Consider the following 18,297-nt stretch of genomic DNA (forward strand, 5'->3'; position numbering starts at 1 on the left):
CACGCATGTACTGTACACTCACATACACATACATACACATACACACATCCATTTCCCGTAAAGAGTGCTCAGAGCAATGTGCATCTTCTCTCGTGACTATACAAAAATCTCCCTCCCCCACACATGCACGTGCGCACACACACACACACACACACACACACACACACACACACAGCTGTGCGGGATTCATAGAGCTGTGCCTTGAACATGAAAACAAACTCGCTCATGCTGAGGAAATTGGTAAGCCTTGGGGGAGAGAGAAAGCGAGAGAGGAAGAGGGATAGAGAGACAGACACATAGCCCTGAAGCAGGGGAACTCCCTCCCTGGTCTTTTTCATAAGGCGTAGGACAGACAAAAGGGTGCATCCAGCAGGCTTTCAGCCCAGCCTGGCAGTGAAGCCAAAGCTCTTTCAGCCGTGATTTCAATTCCAGCAGAATCAAGACCTTTTAGTCAGTTTGCAGTTCATCATTTACAGCGAACTATGCCATCGATGGGCTTCGTGAGGAGGGTGCGTTAAAATTGAGTCATTTTAGCAGAGGAGGAGAGATACAACCTAACAACTCCCAGAAAAAGGCGACAAAGACTGAAGGACAATAAAATAAACACAGGCCAAGGTAAGAGTGCCATGCCCTCTTATAACACGTTGTTTTTAGTGCATGTCTCGGTTGTGCACGTTTCTAATGTTGACACATCTGTGGCAGGATTACTCCAGTTTATAAAGCAGAGAGGATTAGAAGCTCATCTGCCTTTACTGTAGACATAGTTCATCTCCTATAAATCTGCTCTCTGGTAAACCTGTGGAAATGTGTGAGAACTGAAAGATGAATAAAGCAACTTTGAAAAATACTTGCTGCTTGCACTGGGATTCCATGAAATTTCCTTATACAAAGTAATCATTTAAATCCAGACATTACTGAATACTTTCTCAACCTCAGTGTGCTCTTGTGTGTTACATTTAGGTAACCATGCAAGAAAAAGGATATCAACGGAGCAACTTCAATCTGTTTATATTGGCTCTGCCAGTTATGTTGGAGGTCTGCGGGGTACAGGGCTGCCGGACTGGCTCTGGGTCAGAGTGTGAGAAAGCTCCTTTTGTCCCAGGTCACAACCTGGCAGGAGAGGGTTTTGATGTGGTGAGGATGCGACGAACAGGGGCATATGTCATCAACGTCAAAGCTCATCTGGCTGACAACCACACCTGCACACTGTGTCCAAACCGCTTCCAACAAGGACAGGTGAAAAACTGCAAAACTCGCTGCTCAGCCTTCTTTTCTCACCATTTTTCATGGCATCTTCACTTAGTCTAAACTCCCTTCACTTATTTCCACCCAAAGCCACCTCTTGCTGTTTTTCTCCCACTTCCTTTTGACTATTTTCTTCCTCCACCTGCATCCTCATGTGCATCCTGTCATTTTTATCCTCCTCAGATACAGAGGCTCCCAGCAGCAGTGCTCGACTGGCGTCCCTTCAGCCGCTGCAGTAAACAGCTTTCTAGTGCCCTCCACCACTCTGTGGACTCCCTACTGCGCAGCTCCTACTCCCTGGTTAATAATAACTGGGATCTGGGTTTGAGCCTCGATAATATTGGCAAGGCTGTGCTGGGAGGAAGCCGTTCAGACTTGGCAAAGTTCGCTCGTTCACAGCACAGTGTGGACAAAGCCACTTTTGCCATCCATGAGATCAGTTGCACCTATTACAGGTAAAGTAGAACTCATGGTACACAAAAGTTAAAAAAAAAGTTTAAGCAGTTACTTAAGGTAAGCTTACAGTGAACTAAGCTGTTTTTTGTTTTTGTTACAGATAATCAAGGGTTAGGATCAGGGTTTATATTCTCATTGTGTCATGGTTGAATTCCACACGCCTTATGTTTTTTCAGCTACAGGCTTGCTGATCATCCCCAGCTGAGTGCAGAGTTCACAAAGCATCTGAAGAGACTCCCACAGAGTTTAAACACAAGCCAGAGCAGAGCCCTGTATAGACGGCTAATAGACACCTATGGAACACACTACATACACCAGGTCAGACAAATGCGTTTGTTACATTGGTTTTTCTCTGTTTGCTTTTTGTGTGGTAGTACTTCTGCTGTAGAACGATATTGCAGTGTTTGAACAAGTGCAAAAACAACGCAGATGATAATGACACAGGGATGGACGACTAATTGTATTACTGAAAAGCCAGAAGGGAGTTTTCAGCCTTCATTTAATCATTTGTTTTTCCTAGGTCCAACTTGGTGGCAAGGTGAGGAGAATCACTGCCTTCAGGACCTGCCTGGCCACACTGAAGGGTTTCTCTGAGTCTGAGATCAAAAACTGCTTGAACGTTGAACTCCGAATGGCTCTGGGTTTCCTCCCTGGTAACGCAACCTTCTCCAATAAGTGCGACAACCTCCTGAAGGGCAATATGAGCATGGGCTTCTACCAGGGCTTCATGACCCATAAAATCGAGGTTTTTGGTGGGGAGAGGTACTTCCCTGACATCCTCTACCAGCAGGACCCGTCTGAAGCATACCACAGCTGGATGAACAGCCTCCACGACAACCCTGATGTGGTTTCTTACGCCATCTTCCCACTGCATCATTTGGTGGAGGACTCGCAGATCAGTGCTAATCTGAGAAGCACCATCACCGAGTATATCAAAGAGAACCAGCTGCAGGAGGACCAGCCTACTTTCAAGAACTGCTCCCCAACTCCCAACCTGGACCATAACTGCTGTCCTTTGAGAGCTGGCAGAGGAACTCTCAGGCTGGAGATCCACAGAGCTGCAGGTATGAAGGCAGACACCTTCACAAAAACTGACGCCTACGTGAAAATCTTCTACAACGGAATGTATGAGGAGACTGAGACGGTAATGGACGACAATAACCCAGTGTGGAATGCCACTTTTGACTTTGGTTCAGTTGAACTCGGTCAGGAGATGAGGTTTGAAGTCTGGGACAGGGATGTGCTCTATAATGACAGAGCCGGGATATGTATTGTCTTCCCTGAGCGAGGAACTCACTCTCTAAGCTGTCAGCTCAGCAAAGGAGTGCTCTACTTCACCTACACAATAAAATGTGATGCTCACTTGACAGGTTTTAGGTGTGGACGATACTCCCCCAATGCTGAGTAGATTATTAGATTACAATGTTGTAATATAAATTGAGTATTTTCTTGATGAATGATTACGTGTCACAATTTTTAACAAGAACTAGTTAATTGTAATCTCCCTTGCATTGTAACTGGAAACATTTTAACGCCAAACAAAGTTTTCCCTTTCCCTTTTTGTTACATACCATTCCATAACTTTAACTTACTAAAATTGTAAAGGAATTGCATCTTTAGCTGAGAAAAATAATAGTTATAAGTTGTCCTCTATGTAAATGTCTTGTAATGTCTCAGTATTAAATAACCAAAGAACCAAAGTCAATGTCCTTTTGCATCCATTGTACATATCCAAATAAAGGAATATGGATGAAGATACTGAGCTTACTTTTGTAGGTAACCTTCAGTTGTCTTAAGCCTGTATGCAATGACGTATTTTGACCACACACTGATAACCACAAGGCCAAACACACAGATCTCTTTGCAGTGGCAGACGTATGTCTTATATAGTAACAACAGTAATCAGGCAATTCAATAATGCCAGATTCACATTTTTAGTTATTTAAAATTCTTTACATTTAGCTTCTCACATCATGTACACTTCCTTTTGGTAAAGTCTGAGTAGGTTTTGATTATGACTTTTGTAGGGAATTGAAACTCAAAATGAAGGAATTTTCTGCCACCTATTTCTTACATGGTAATTTTTTTTTTATCCCCAACAAATTTCGATCCCATTTTAGTTAAAACCCATTCCAAATGTATAACCGACCATGTTACCAAACCTGACTTTACATGGTTTAAGTCTTTCATCATAATTCATACATGGACCTATTGGTGGCTCCTCCTGCTGGTTCCCTGTAGGTATGACCACACAAATATTTATTCCAATATTTATTATTCAGTTCAAACAGGAACCTAAAAAACATACAAATGACTTAGTAAAAGCTTTTACAATAACACTTGTACACTTACAACACATTAGCCACTTATACAGTACATTGATGCAGCAGCTGCTTCCTTAACTCATCATTTTCTTTGTCACTTGGCTCAAAATATTTAATGGGGGAAAAACAGCAAAGAAACCAATTCAAGCACCATATTTATGTAAGACATTCTATGTTATATTTTAAATACCTCTTTGCTGACAAATGTCACTGATGGTGACAGAGTTAGACTTAAAACGTGACATCAGGATGAAACTCAACACATTACGCTTACAGTGACGGAAAACATAATTTTCCAGATACTTGGCTGATTTTTTGATGCAACCACAACTGCCAAAAAATTGAACAGTAGCGGAGGAAATCAATGTGAATAGCAACATTTTCAGTATAATTACTCTGCCTGCTGCTGTTAAAATGTCACAACAGAAACACTTGGATGTAAACAACTATTTTTTATAAGAACCAGCAAGATGGGATACTGTCTGGTATGAGGGATGGCAAAAGAAAATCTACCATTTTCGGTGCACCACCTATTTCAGTATGTGAGCACATTTTCCATACAACAATTTAAAATATTTCATCAGCATTCTCTTCGTACTTACCAGTATACAGTACAGTTATCTAAATGTGAGTAATACAAGGCTACGTTCACATCACATAGGTTATGTGAACTTAAACTCTGATACTTTGTTTCAGTCATAACATATAGAGTATCACAAATTTGATGGTGTACTCCAACACATGTTGCATTAATGAGTTTGGTCTGAACTTGTTAACACCACCTTATTTCAAGTTTCTACAGTTTGAAGCCTCTCGCGTAACATGTGGAGTGCATAATATTTAAAAAGGCAAAATCTTTGTTTAGCCTTTATGTACTCATTTGGTAGACAAAGTATGAGCAAAAACTGTGAGCATGTAAAAATAGTGTTTTAGGCACAGCTAGCATGCTACACAGTCAATCAGATCTCAATATCAGAACTTTTTCACGGCAGCATATGGTTCTCAGTAGTTTTCCAGTATAGACGCAAAAGTGGTATGTTCAGTCAGAGCACTGAAGTCTGCACAGGATCACAGGAATGCCATCAAAAATGTTATTTGACCAGTCTCAAGTTTCATTTGTTTGCGTATCACAGTCCCAGTGAAGCTTTGAGCAAAGAAGCCATATCTTCAGGTATGGTTCCCTCACCTAAAGAACAGATGATGCTTTATTTTTTTTTGTTTGTAAGTTACTCACAAGGTTAGGGTTAACACAAGTCAGCTAGTTCAAATGCCACATGCCACAAAATATGGCTACAATTCATGCCACAACAATGCCTCCAGCTTCAGACCTACACACACTGCCCTGGAAACAAACATAATAGCAAGGTAGATCCATCTTATGACAGGTATCAGAAAAAACTACTTGCTACAGTTTTAGGTAGGTTGGTGGTGGTTGAGAATTTCATCTTGATGCTAATCAATCTTGTCCAAACTCATCTTAGAGACGCTCTGATTTCAGGACACTTTCATAATAATTAAAACATTTAACTCTTCTGTAATAAATGACAGTCATGAGCAAAATTCAGAATAAAATACACCATTTGTCTTATAATTGGGTTTGCATGCTACACACGTTTGATAATCAAAAGCTTTGTGTAGTTAAACCAGAAATGTTATAGCTTCACACTTCACACTCGTGTTAGAAAGACATTTCATTACATCTTATGGGTGGATGTACTGAATCAAATATTCTTAGATACCTGTTTATTTTTAGAATGACGGTTTATGAGGTTTTCACCTATAAATATTTGTTTAAGGTTAGGGAAATGTTTCATTTTAGCTCTGCAGGATTTAAAAAGTAGGAATTCCTTACAGGCTAAGAGAGGTGGTAGATTCACAGAGCTGAAATTAGCAGAGCAAGGTTGGAAGTGGTTATGCTAGTTCCTAAATTTACACATATTGTGTTAATGATGTGCACAAGACTGCTATTGGAAAAGAAACTACTCCCTCTCTGTTTAATAGAACTATGTGCATAATCACTATTAAAGAGCATCCAGATTGACCCCCAAAAATGCATTGTTTTGTACAAAGCATTCAATATTTTTTTGTTATTTTTTTGTCAATGCAAAAACCTTTTAACTCAATTACTTTTATGTAAGTCAACTTCTGAATGTAACGGATTGATTATCAGATAGGGTGTACATGCATTTGAGAAAACATATGTGTGTGTATACATCTCCTCACCCTGTTCAGCAGTAGTCATGTCCTGCTCCAGCTTTAGTTTCTTCTGGCCCAGCTGCAGTATGCAGTCCTCTATGCTGTCCTTAGAGATCAGCTTAATCACCTGCACAGTCCTGACGCACAGAAAGGTATATTAGTCACTACAGTAAATCAATACATTAAGTTCTGTTCTGACGGGAAACATTTATACCTGAGGAAGTCTTGTAATTACAATTAATACCTAGTGTATTATTCAGAGATTTTAATCCCACCAGAATCTGCAGAAATGTCTTCTGCCCAATTTCTGTTAAATAAGAATGAATTCCAATTGCAGGACCTCATCGAGTAACTCAGGATTAGCATAGGATTCCATCTTACCTGGTCTGGCCTACACGGTGACACCTGTCCTCTGCCTGTTTGTCATTGTAGGGATTGCAGTCGATGTCATGTAGAATGACAACATTAGCTGAGGTGAGGTTGATGCCCAAGCCACCAGCACGTGTTGATAACAGGAACACAAATATGTCAGGGTCTGTGTTGAATTCATCAATCAACACGATCCTGCAGAACAATAAATCATTTTAGCCATTAGATGTGACACAATTTATGGTATGCTGATAAAGTTGAGAACCAAACATTTTTTCATTTCAAAATTTTCACCCCAAAGTAACAGGTACAATAACAGATGGGCTAGACTCATCAAGATCTAACCAATATATAATTCTGTCATCAAAATCACAGGGTATGTATATGCAATAGTCCCTTTGCAAAGGATGCAGTATGTAAGGAAGATTATGTTGGCTGTTTGAAGTATGGGGGACTAAAATGATTTTAAATTAATAAATTTGATTCACTGGCTACAGTGATTTCAATATACTGAATCGAACACAACTCTGACCTGTCAGCTATGGGTGTGGATCCGTCCAGTCTGACGTAACGATGCTTGAGATGTCTCAGCAGTACTTCCACAATGTCCAGCATCATGGTGAACTGACTGAATAATACCACTCTATCCCCCTGCAGGATTAAAAGAAAGTTATGCCACATGATCTTTTACTCCTTCATACACAGTATCTCCACTACTCCTGCATGAATCCCAGATAAGATTCTGCACATTTGTGTATACCTTGTTTTTAAGAGAGGCCAGCAGCTCAGTGAGGTGGTGGAATTTCCCAGAGTCAAGCAGGAGATTGTTTTCAAGCTGGTAGGAGCTGATGGAGGAGTACTGCTGGCACAGACGATGCAGCTCAAAGTCTGACATCACTTCCATGTCCTCCTGGATCAGAGCAGCATCTGCATCAAAATGAGTTGGCTCCTGAGGAAGGGGAGACAGGAGAATATAGGGAACATTTAACATGAGGGAGAAGAGAAATACCCATAAAATGTTACAGATAGAGGAGTAAAAGGGGGGCCATTTGTGTAGAAGAATAAATAGATGAAATGTTCACTTATATTATTTAACTTGTTTGGATAATACAATTCACCACAATCTAGTCCAAATACTTTATGATGGATAAGTCATTTGAATGCTTGGTGTCACCAAAAAGCTAAACCTCACAGCACAACTGGGATTTGTGATTTTAGATGCCAAAAAAGCAGAACAATAGACAAACAAGGGATAGTCAGGGAGCAGGACTGACCTTGAGCATGAGTTTGCTCATGGCTTTGAGCTTTTCTGTGGTGTAATACTGTCTGTGAAGCAGTGGGTGGTTGGCCATCTTCCTCAACTGCATCATCACATTACACAACTCACGCTCTGCAGAGAAAAGGCACGAGGGAGATTATTAACGACACATTCATTTCTGTACAAAATAATGCAGTGATGTTCAATAGGGAGCAATGCTGTAATTTAAATGACACTTACTCTCGCCATTGGTAGAAGTCTTGAGCTTTTTAAAGAGGGTCTGGTAGAGAGCCTGCTGTTTCTCACTCATTGAGCAGAACTCTACCTTCTCCTCCTTTGCTGGCAGCTGCTTGAGGACCTGAAAAAAGGGAACAGCATTAATGATTCACAATACTTACACTAGATTTCTAGACCTGGAGATTCCAGCTTTCTATTTAAAGCACACTTGAAACAAACAATATTTATACAACACAAAGCTGTAACTTTGCTGGGTCGGCTCACCTCGCTCTTGACTCTTCGGAGGATAAAGGGTTTCATGATGAGTTTGGCCTGAGAAATACGATCCCTTTCAAAGCGGCTCTGCTCCTCATGGGATTTCTGACACACAACATACAAGATTAAACATTTTTGTCAGATAGGCCAAAAAATAAATAAATAATACTAGTCTGGTTATGTAGTTTGCAAGTCAAAACATTGTTGTTGTTGTTGTTTTACACCTGTGACACAAATTATTTAAGTGAACTAAAGGGCAGTGGAGGGCCATCAGGAGTGTTGCTATAATCTGTACTGTATTTCAGAATTTCAAATCTAAACTTTCATACCTGAATATTAGACTATTAGATTATAATTCAACACTGAATCAGTTCCAAAACACATTAAGGAAGAGGACAGGCTTCAAGTTGGTGTGCATGGCAAATGGTGTGGTTTCCCTCTGTCCAAACAAACTGAACTTGGTGTGTGACATACACTCAGACACTTACCATAGAAAACATTTTGGAGAGCTGTGTAGTGGAGCTAGAGAACATAGAAGGCATGATGAAGTTCAAGAGAGACATCAGCTCCAAGAGGTTGTTCTGTAAAGGAGTTCCTGTCAGCAGCAAGCGATGCTCTGCCTACAGGGAAAAAGACACACATCCCAAACTGTTATGTGCAATAAAGAATAGACAGGTAAAGAATTCTACAAGATATGAAGATAATGTTAGAAAAATACATGACAAAATGAAAGGGAGCTAACATTAATAGCCATAAGGTGGCGGTAGCGGAGGGAGTTCATGTTCTTCAGCATGTGACCTTCATCAAACACAGCATACTTAAGACGCAGCTTGCGGAAAAGGCTGCGATCATAATCGTTCCCTATGGCCAAGTTGTACCTGCAAAACAGTGCAAACACAAGCCAAGCAAAATAAACCAAAAGAACGCATTCGCTTTGTGATTAGTTGTGAGTAGAAAGTTGCTTCAGGCTCTTCATGGCCCTTATAGATGACACTAACTTGGTCTTTCAGTAGCATTTTTGCTGTAAAATGATGTGTAGAATGTGATGCAGGGTATCTGTGTGTTTGCTCACGTGGTCACTATGACGTTGAAGTCAACATCTTCATTGAGGATGTCGTGTCTGAGGTAGCGGCGGTCCTCCACAGATCCTGTGTAGAACATGAGCACACACACTGCTTTTATCTCTGTTTGCCCGACAAATTTACTGATCGAAATAAAACCCTGATTAAGGCCATGTACAGATAATAGCATAACATCCAATGCTACTTCCTCCTTCATTTGAGATCACAATGTCACAGAGGGCTCATAAAATGAACAAATGGACAATAAAATAAGTGAATGTACACACAGCAGACATGCAGTACACTCAGTCCCCTTCAGCTATCTCTGTGTACGCCTGATCACAGTGAACGCTTCAGGTTCCAAGGTCAACTGCAGTGTTGAAATGAGGAACACAACATGTGCGATTACAATGTGAAAAGATGGATGAGTCTTACCATAATAGACTAGAACGCTGAGGCTTGGACACCACAGCTTCAGCTCCCTGACCCAGTTATCTAAAGGACAGAGAGAATGAAATCAGCATAAATCACAAATGAACTGTTAAATGCTCCAGTCTTAATGGACAACTACATGGGTTAGTATCAATGGCAAAATACAACAATTAGACCAAAACAGCAGGTAGGGGGAGCAGTTCTTTGCTTTTTTCCTGTTATTGAAACCATTGATTTGTTTTTCTCCTTTCAAAGTGCTTTATCCAAACAGAAATGTGACATGTAAACATGGCTTTAGACAACAGACACAATACACCATATGATAACGTTATTATCTAAGTGCATGCAAAGTAGTAAAACATGTATTTGTGGAGAACATTACCGAGTGTAGAGGATGGCACAGTGATGAGATGAGGACCCTCTATTCCATTCTGGTATAACTGAGCCAGAAATGCTATGGCCTGGATAGTTTTCCCCAAACCCTGAGAGGAGGAGAGGAGGAGAGAGTGAAAGAGGAAGAGAGAAACAGAGATACAGGGTCAGTCAGATATCAAACACAAAGATAAAGAAGGCAAAGAAAGATAAAGAAACAAAGAGAGAGCCAGGTGGGCAGACAAAAAGGACGTTTGAACATCTGGGTTTCAGATCACATACCACCAGTATAAACAGCAAAAATCCTGACAGACTTCAGCAACACTGTACAAATCAGTGTTCCTACTTCTCTCATCGTCTTGGAGCTAAAACAACAAATGCAGCTCTCTGTTGCTATTACTCTGTTTCTTTCTTCCCTTGTACTTTCTGTTTACTCACCTGCAGTATAGCAATGTACCCAGACAAATCACTCTGAGAACTCATGTAAGACTCGTGTACATTTAGGGTCTTTCATTTGTGTTTGACTTAGGGCTTGTGATCAGCACAGGTCCTGGGCTGGTTGCCTTACCATTTCATCAGCAAGGATACCACTCAGCTTGTGCTCATGCAGAAGCAGCAGCCACTTAAGACCAATCAGCTGATAGGGTTTCATCTGGAACCTGAAAGACAACCAATAACAGGCTGAGAACAGGAATCAGATCTTTCATTTTTATAAAACCACATACTGTACATTTCTGATAAGCCCTAATGGATAATTTAGGGGCACAACTATCCAAAACTGTTACCCTTGCTAAATACGTGAGAACAGGAAGTTCTTTGTATGAGCATAAATCACAGAGAGAAGTCTCATTGTGTTAAATTCTGAAGCACAAAGTAACATGTTGGTTTGAGTTGGTAAAAAGAAACAAAGTATCTGCAAGAAGAGGAAAAAAATATCCAGCTTCAAATACTTGAGGCTCTCTTAAAGAATAACTTAATATCAAACTGTACCAGAGGGGATAACATTTAGATTGACATCTCCTCTCTTACTCTGCGCTCTAGGCTCAGTTACAAGGCATGCATTCTGTTTTTGAGTATGGTAGCAAGCTGACAGCACTGACACCAGCGATGGTGGACCACTTCCTAATCCAAAAATACTTTTGAGGATGTTGTGGCCTTTGAAATGGGAAAATCCCCAAAAACATGACAAAAAACACAAACAATATCTGTGAACACATGGTTATTTATGGTATTTCATTAATTACAGTATGTGTATATGTGCATTTTACTCACTGGCTGTTGAGTACACTGGGCTGTTTCATGGCCCCTGTGCCCTTCTCCATCACTTCAGTGACCTGTTTGACCATTTTTGAAGAAATGGTCTCACATTTGGACATGAGCCCCAAGACAACCTTCCTCTCTTTGAGGACAACTCTGCAGCCCAGCAGTAAATCCTCTGAGAGTCCATTTTCCTTATGAAAGACTTCAATCTGAAGACGAAAGAACACGCTGTTACAATTCACACTGTATTTCGATTATCTACACACCACCAAATAATTACATGACCTGACTGAGAATCACTTAATTACTTCCCTGGTGCCACTACATTAAGAAGCAGACTATTCTGCCTTGGCAGGTTTCATATATCTATGATCAGGACAAACACATCTGAAGTGTAAAAAAACACTGTACAAAATCTTAAAACCTTAGAAACACACATAAAAAAGATGCTAACACTTCACTGTGTTTAGTTTACATAAAGATATTAAATATTTCACTGCCCTATTATTGCATCAATAGATCCTGTGATGACTATTATGCACCATTAGCTTTAATATTTACTCTACGATGACAAATGGCAAATAAAACCTGTTGAAAAGCTGATAAAAGAGCATGAGGTGAGGATGTGATGAGCTCTGCTGCTCAACAGATTTCAAGCAATGTCTGTAAGGACTGTCTATCTATCCATTCAGAAGACCTTGGTGTAGTGTACTCAATAAGTAAATACAGTGTGAATGAAACTTAACAGGTCAAAAAATCATTTTCCAGGTGTTCTGTAGGATGATTTCAGACTATGACTAGCTCTTTGTTTTTCATCTTTCCCCACTGAGACTTTGTGTAAACGGTTTTATTTGAATAAAAGAATCCCTTGCATGAGGTCTATTTGATGTTCCTATGTCTATTTCATGTATTTGTTTAGTAACACACACGTCCTCTCACCAGGCTTTCCCAGCTATCGAAGGGTCTCAGTTCCACAATTTTCTGGGCCTTTTTAACAGAACACCCAGCGATCAGCGACAGCTCATCTATCGATGCGTCCTGGAAGAAGGCGAGTATCTCCTTCTTTATTTCAGTCATGCCACCTTTAGAGTCCAGCTCATCATCTGAGTCCTCAAACTCGCTGCTAACTGTGTCCTCTTCATCGTCGTCTTCCCCCTCAGAACTGACATGTTCATCTGAGGCGCGGGCCTTTCTCTTTCTCTCTGCTGCCTGATTCTTAGCTATGCTGGTCCCACTGGCAAACTTGGACAGCATCTGGGCAGCAGAAGAAGAGGACGACGGCAGGGAGGAAGAGGTAGTTTTTTTCTTGACAGAGGAGGACGACAACACAGTGTCAGAACTTTTTTTAATCCATGTAGATAGAGTGGAAGTGCCACTTCTGTGTTTGGAACCTTCTCCGTCTTCTGAGCCTGATTCGTCCTCGCTGTCCTTCGTGGCTTCTGAATCATCTGTACTGTCTTCCTCTGTTTCACTGACATGTCTCTGGTTTTTAGAGTCCTTACGGTCATTCCTGTTTTTACTGTCTCCATGACCATTGTGGCGATTCAACTTTCTGTGGTCCCTGCTTGACTTGTCTTTGCTCTTTGATTTGCTGGATTTCTTTTCTTCTGACTCCGGTGAGCTGAAGCTGGTATTATCTGCCACCAGAAAAAATAATCCACAACATCCTGAATTACTATCAGAATCAGTTGACAACGTGAAAGTTAAAAGTACACATACATATACATGAAGTGACAGCTGTTGTGCTCGCACCTGGGTCTGAGAACATCTGCAGAACCTGCAGAGCGTCCTCAACATTCCAGTCGTGTTCCTGCAGCACCATCCGCAGCTCCTACAGCAAGACAGACATTAGAAATCAAAACACAAAATACTTTTTCCAGAAACAGGTGAAAAAATCAAATAGACTATGGTTTCTTCTTTTGCCAGTGTCAGTGTGAGTCACCATCATTACAAGCAGCTGTAAAACTGATGATAAGTGCTCTGCTCTGCTTCGGCAGACAAAACCCCATTAAGACCATCATTGGTTTTTGTAAATAAACAAAAAGCCAACTGTTTCTGAATGATTCATGGCTCTGTTGTTCCTTGTTTTATCCTCAATGCCTAGGTTTAATACTTGATGTTGAAGTTTGGGTGTTTTGGGATGCAGCAAATCATATCACATTATAGTGTATCATGTGACATCACAAACTCATAGGTTCAGTCACACAGAGTACTGCTCTCATGTTATGTTGATTATATACAGTTTGGGAGGGGTGTCTGTGTGTCTTCACCTCCTTGTCCTGGTCAGGAAACTTCTTCTGCAGTCTTCTCACCATGGCCTCCTGCCTTTCCCAACTCGGCTCTTTACCTTCACTCTCTTCTTCATCAGAGTTCTCTTGCTTCAGATACAAGAAAAAGGGTGAAAAAGTCTCTAATGAGCTACTGAGATGCACAATTTGCAGAGTGTGGAAACGCAAAACAATCATACTAATTCTTTACATCATCACCCTCAACACATCATCAGTCTGATCATCCTCATTCAGTGCTTACAGCTGTGCAAGTTCATCATGTATTCATCCTCATTAAAACACTGTGAATGTAAAATCTGTGTTATAATGTTGGACAGAATTGACACACTTTAAAGTAGAATTTGTAATCTTACCACTGATGGTCTCCTCTTCTTGCTGGGTTGAAATTTACCACTCTCCTGAGAACTGCTGGATCCATCCAGTTTTCTCTTCCTGCCTTGATCTGGGGCTGAGAAGACAGAACAGCCAGTGCTCTCAAAAGTGCAAACGTTGAGTAAAGCTGGCAGATAGTCAGGTATAGTTTTTAAACAAACCACTGTGTTTACATTTGGAAACATTTCTTACTTTGCTCCTAATGTTCACCAGGTTCAGATATATTGTCTTCCAATGATTTGAGAATGGCTGTGAGAATGAGCATCATTCCTGAATACACATCAGCAACATTTCCTCCTTAAAATTTAGCTTTATTTTATTTTGTAGGAAGCTGATATTTTTTTCTCTTCATGCTAGAATGCCTCACAGGAAAGTGCTTAACTATTCATATGGGAAAATTTCATTCACAGCTATTCTGTGCTTATAAAAAATATTTGTTACCTTCTTTATCACCAAACTTTAAAAGGCAGACAGCTACAGCCCCATCCAATGTGCTTGTGCTTGCAATGACCTGAAAACAGAACAAAACAAGGTGCACTGAACAATCAGAAGATCAGAAGATTGAACAGTGCCCAAATTATAGCTGGCCAATACATCAATGAAATATTTTATCACAACAAGACATTTATCCTTTAGCTGGCTTACAGTAAAGTCAGACAAAATCTATCAAGATATGTTTGAGAGCACATAACACTGAAGTACAGATCCTGCAAATTGGTATGCAGCAGTTAAATTGACGTGTTCTGTGCTGATAAGTTACAAAGCTTGAGCTTTAGCTCGACTCACCTCCTTGGCCTCCTTCCTTGTTACCTGAGGAAACATCTCCAGTAGTCTGTTGATTTTTCCCTCCAGTTCATTGTCCTCATCATCCGTATGATCCGATACCACATTTCTGGATGATTTCCCTGTGGGATTCCTGCAGAAGAGAAGGAATCAGTAAAATACTATGAACCAGCATGAATGTGAAAATGTTATCATTTTAAGCTGACACTTACGTGAATTTCCTAGTTGATGTTATTTTGGTCTTTGGTTCAGAAAGGACCTCATCCTCCTCTAAGTCAATAGAGAGGACTTCCTCAAAAACCACTCCTCTAGCATGGGACTTTGGTGGGGCTTTGACAGGTTTCATCTGAGCTGAAAAGCATAATGACACAAACAAGTTAGCAGATGTACTCACAGCGGTAATAAATAACATGAGAGAAGAACACTGCACTTCAAAATGAATTTGTTAAGGTATGTTGTCTTGTTCTTTGTGCAGCTGCTTTGGTTTCATGGTGCATGTCAATGTCCTCCTGCCGGGGCCTCATGTGGAGGTATGTCTCCATCATGGTATACTGTTAATGTAGACTTTGGGGTAGGCTGTCTAACAACTGTTATACATCTGTTCATACTGTAAGAAGAGTGATAACAAGGTGGTGACATCTGATAACAATGGCCACGTTTTCATAAAGTACACTCAAACTCCAAAATAATGGCACAATAATAAGTGTAATTAAACTACTATTATTTGGAATCAAACTAAATTCATTCAAAGACCCTTGAAGGCAGAAATTAAAGATGGTGGATATGTAAGGGACCCAGACCAGAATGAGCTTAGAGATCATAGTTACATACTTATTTTGACTGTACATAGGTGATACATTGACATGTGACATCTCATAACACATGTAAGTTGAATATGATCTTCCTCTGGTCTTAAAGCATGAATAACAGGATGATGTTGTCTCAAAGCTTCAATGGCCATTTCTAAAATACCTTCACCTTATTGGTACTGACATGGTGCCTTCAAGGTAGTGATATTTAATTGAACTGTCCAGCTACACAAACACATCACCTCACCTCACCTCACTATAAACTCATGTTGATATAATAATATGGCGGTTCTGGGGACAGCATGTTGATAATAATTGCATGACTTAACTACTGCTAATGATAGCATGCCTGACATATCTAGCTGCCAGCAATGTAAGCTAGCTTTAACATTTGCTACCTGGCTTGTTCTCCTTCTCAGATTCTGGACTTTTGGAGCCGCTATCGTGGTCTTTGTTCGCTTCTGTCGCTCCCTTCTTCTCGAAACGAAAACGATCCAAATTGAACAGACTCATTTTAACAGTCTATTTCGTGCCTGACTGCGGCAGCCCTTTGTCTTTTTCTAGTGAGCAGTATTTTCTCTGTCCAGTCGCATGAAGCAGAGCTCCTGTTAGCCAATGTGACAACACAGCTAACGAGCGTCGGATGTTAGCATAGCAGCCGGGCCAGCGGTCCTACAAAGACGGCGATTTAAGATGTGTCACTGCGCCGCTCGTAACCGTAATAGTTTAAAATACATCAGTTGATGACACACTAATTTCGTATCAAGCAAAGCTGTTTAGTCCCCGGTCAAATTTTGCTTGTTGTATGCCAAATACAGCCGGTTTCCCGCGAACTCCAGCGGCCCTGGAGGATGCTGTGCCGTTTCCGCTCATTGGTCCGAGGGAGAGGTGGGCGGGAACTCATTGGCGAGTCGAGATAGTTGTCTGTAGCGTACTTCCGGTTCAGCTCAAATTCTATTTTACAGGCTGAATCGTTAATATAGATCGCATTGCTTATCGGTATTTTTCCTTCAAGACCCTCCTGAATTACCTAGAATATCCTGATTTCTAAGGTGTTCTGGTGCTGTGGCGTAACACTGCGGTAAACAGTGTATTCGACTGGTGCTAATAAGAATCGGAGGTGAACTATCTTGACAGTCGGTCTAGTATCGCTTATGAAACCTGTGAGGTGGTGATGTAAGGAAATCTACTCAGACAAACATAGCTTTGTAGCATAGAAACCCCTGATGTAACCATAATATCTGTGTGTGTGGATCATTTGCTGTATGCCTGACGATAGACTTAATAACTGATGACATTAACTATTCACTTTTGGAGTGCCAGTAAACCAAGAGCAATAGCACAGCTGTATGGAATGCAGCCTTTATCAACGTTATAGGTTTGACATGTGTTTGACAAGCCAGAATATCCGCCATAAGAAGGTTTTCTGGGGAAAAAAAAACAGACTTTTTAAAATTCCGACATCATGAAGTCAAATTCATGTTTCCGCATGCTGTCCACTCGATGCCACACTCACAATTGAAACATCATACTCCTCTCGTGAGTCAAAGATTGTCATACATTTACCGATCCAAAGGGGGCAGCAGATACACATTCTCCGCTATAGGATAAGGGTATGTGATGAGATTTACCTGCAAATGTTGAATCATACTTGCCCTCAGTTACTTCTTCATCTTTGTGTAGCAGTGTTTTGTGTACTCTTATTGCAGACACCGTGTCTGAAGTCCAACCATTCCACTGACAACTTGCTCTTACAGAGAAAGAAATGTGCTGGGTCTCTGTGCCCCATGGTAAGGTAACAGCCTATGATAAAAAATCTATAAAGATCTTAGTAGAGTGGACTAGTTTAGAAATGAATGGAATATGATTTGGTGGAACATCAGTGACACTGATTTGGATTTGGACAACAACTATGTAAAATATGATATGAAACTGAAGCCAGTCCCACTTAGTTTGGAAAAGATCCAACAAGAGCTGTTTCAAAGGCTGTTTCAAAGTTTACTGTAACAGCAGCAGCAAAATTTCTGACAGATATTGGGCTCCAGTTAGCTCCATGAAGAGGAGTTTGTTGATATGTGTTTTCTTTTGTAGAACATGAGAGGAGTTTCATTTAAAAGACAGAGCAACTTCACACCACAACCCTCCAGGTTTTTATGGCTTGAGGAAAGAGTTATTCATATTCACTAACAGATGGTGTAAGAATATAAAATGTTATGAATGAATTGAATGGTACTCTGTTACTGCGAGACAGTCATGTATTACTTTCCTTAGTGACCACTACAGCCATTGTAGTTGACGGTCAAAGTCAATGGCAAACACCCTCACACCATCACCCCCTGCATGCACACACACACACACACACACACACACACACACACACACACACACACACACACACACACACACTTACATTCATCCACAGTTTGAATGCCTTGAACACTCAACAAGAGTTTAAAGAATATTAAATGAAATCTAATTTATCATTTGTGTTTTGAAAACTAATCTTGTTTGTTTGTCTGATCTGGATTTTGTCTAGAACTGAATTTTGTTTACCCAGTACTGTGAGTGTTAGAGATAAAG

At 40.5% G+C, this 18,297-nt stretch overlaps 2 protein-coding genes across 2 annotated transcripts; one reads left to right on the top strand and one right to left on the bottom strand.

Annotated features, from left to right (window-relative positions):
* The first annotated feature begins 145 nt into the window (after window positions 1-145).
* Window positions 146-3,457, top strand: prf1.5 (perforin 1.5). Its single transcript, XM_018668291.2, has 5 exons — window positions 146-615; window positions 961-1,236; window positions 1,429-1,700; window positions 1,878-2,019; window positions 2,222-3,457. The coding sequence occupies exons 2-5, from the start codon at window positions 967-969 to the stop codon at window positions 3,107-3,109; spliced, it is 1,572 nt and encodes a 523-aa protein (XP_018523807.1). The 5' UTR covers window positions 146-615; window positions 961-966; the 3' UTR covers window positions 3,110-3,457.
* Window positions 3,458-3,959: 502 nt separating this feature from the next.
* On the bottom strand, window positions 3,960-16,618 carry smarcad1a (SWI/SNF-related, matrix-associated actin-dependent regulator of chromatin, subfamily a, containing DEAD/H box 1 a). The gene is made up of 23 exons (XM_018669650.2): window positions 16,116-16,618; window positions 15,121-15,259; window positions 14,912-15,041; window positions 14,567-14,636; window positions 14,107-14,201; window positions 13,736-13,843; window positions 13,218-13,296; window positions 12,405-13,102; window positions 11,478-11,674; window positions 10,774-10,864; window positions 10,216-10,315; window positions 9,837-9,896; window positions 9,413-9,488; window positions 9,083-9,218; window positions 8,829-8,960; window positions 8,350-8,445; window positions 8,089-8,206; window positions 7,865-7,980; window positions 7,351-7,539; window positions 7,123-7,241; window positions 6,603-6,785; window positions 6,249-6,358; window positions 3,960-5,211 (listed from the first exon to the last, which is right to left on the bottom strand). Exons 1-23 carry the CDS (start codon window positions 16,228-16,230, stop codon window positions 5,153-5,155), a joined length of 3,216 nt encoding a protein of 1,071 aa, XP_018525166.1. The 5' UTR covers window positions 16,231-16,618; the 3' UTR covers window positions 3,960-5,152.
* Between the last annotated feature and the right edge of the window lie 1,679 nt (window positions 16,619-18,297).

This window comes from Lates calcarifer, linkage group LG13, assembly GCF_001640805.2.
Source record: "Lates calcarifer isolate ASB-BC8 linkage group LG13, TLL_Latcal_v3, whole genome shotgun sequence".
Lineage (NCBI taxonomy): Eukaryota > Metazoa > Chordata > Actinopteri > Centropomidae > Lates > Lates calcarifer.

Excerpts from the sequence above, each read along its gene's own strand:
- prf1.5 (XM_018668291.2), top strand. The coding sequence starts at position 967 with ATGCAAGAAAAAGGATATCAACGGAGCAACTTCAATCTGTTTATATTG. Across the intron at positions 1,237-1,428 it reads ACCGCTTCCAACAAGGACAG|ATACAGAGGCTCCCAGCAGC; the intron begins GTGAAAAACTGC and ends TATCCTCCTCAG. Across the intron at positions 1,701-1,877 it reads ATCAGTTGCACCTATTACAG|CTACAGGCTTGCTGATCATC; the intron begins GTAAAGTAGAAC and ends ATGTTTTTTCAG.
- smarcad1a (XM_018669650.2), bottom strand. The coding sequence starts at position 16,230 with ATGAGTCTGTTCAATTTGGATCGTTTTCGTTTCGAGAAGAAGGGAGCG. Across the intron at positions 9,219-9,412 it reads TTCAACGTCATAGTGACCAC|GTACAACTTGGCCATAGGGA; the intron begins GTGAGCAAACAC and ends ACTGTTTTGCAG. Across the intron at positions 7,540-7,864 it reads TGAGCAAACTCATGCTCAAG|GAGCCAACTCATTTTGATGC; the intron begins GTCAGTCCTGCT and ends CCCCTTCCTCAG.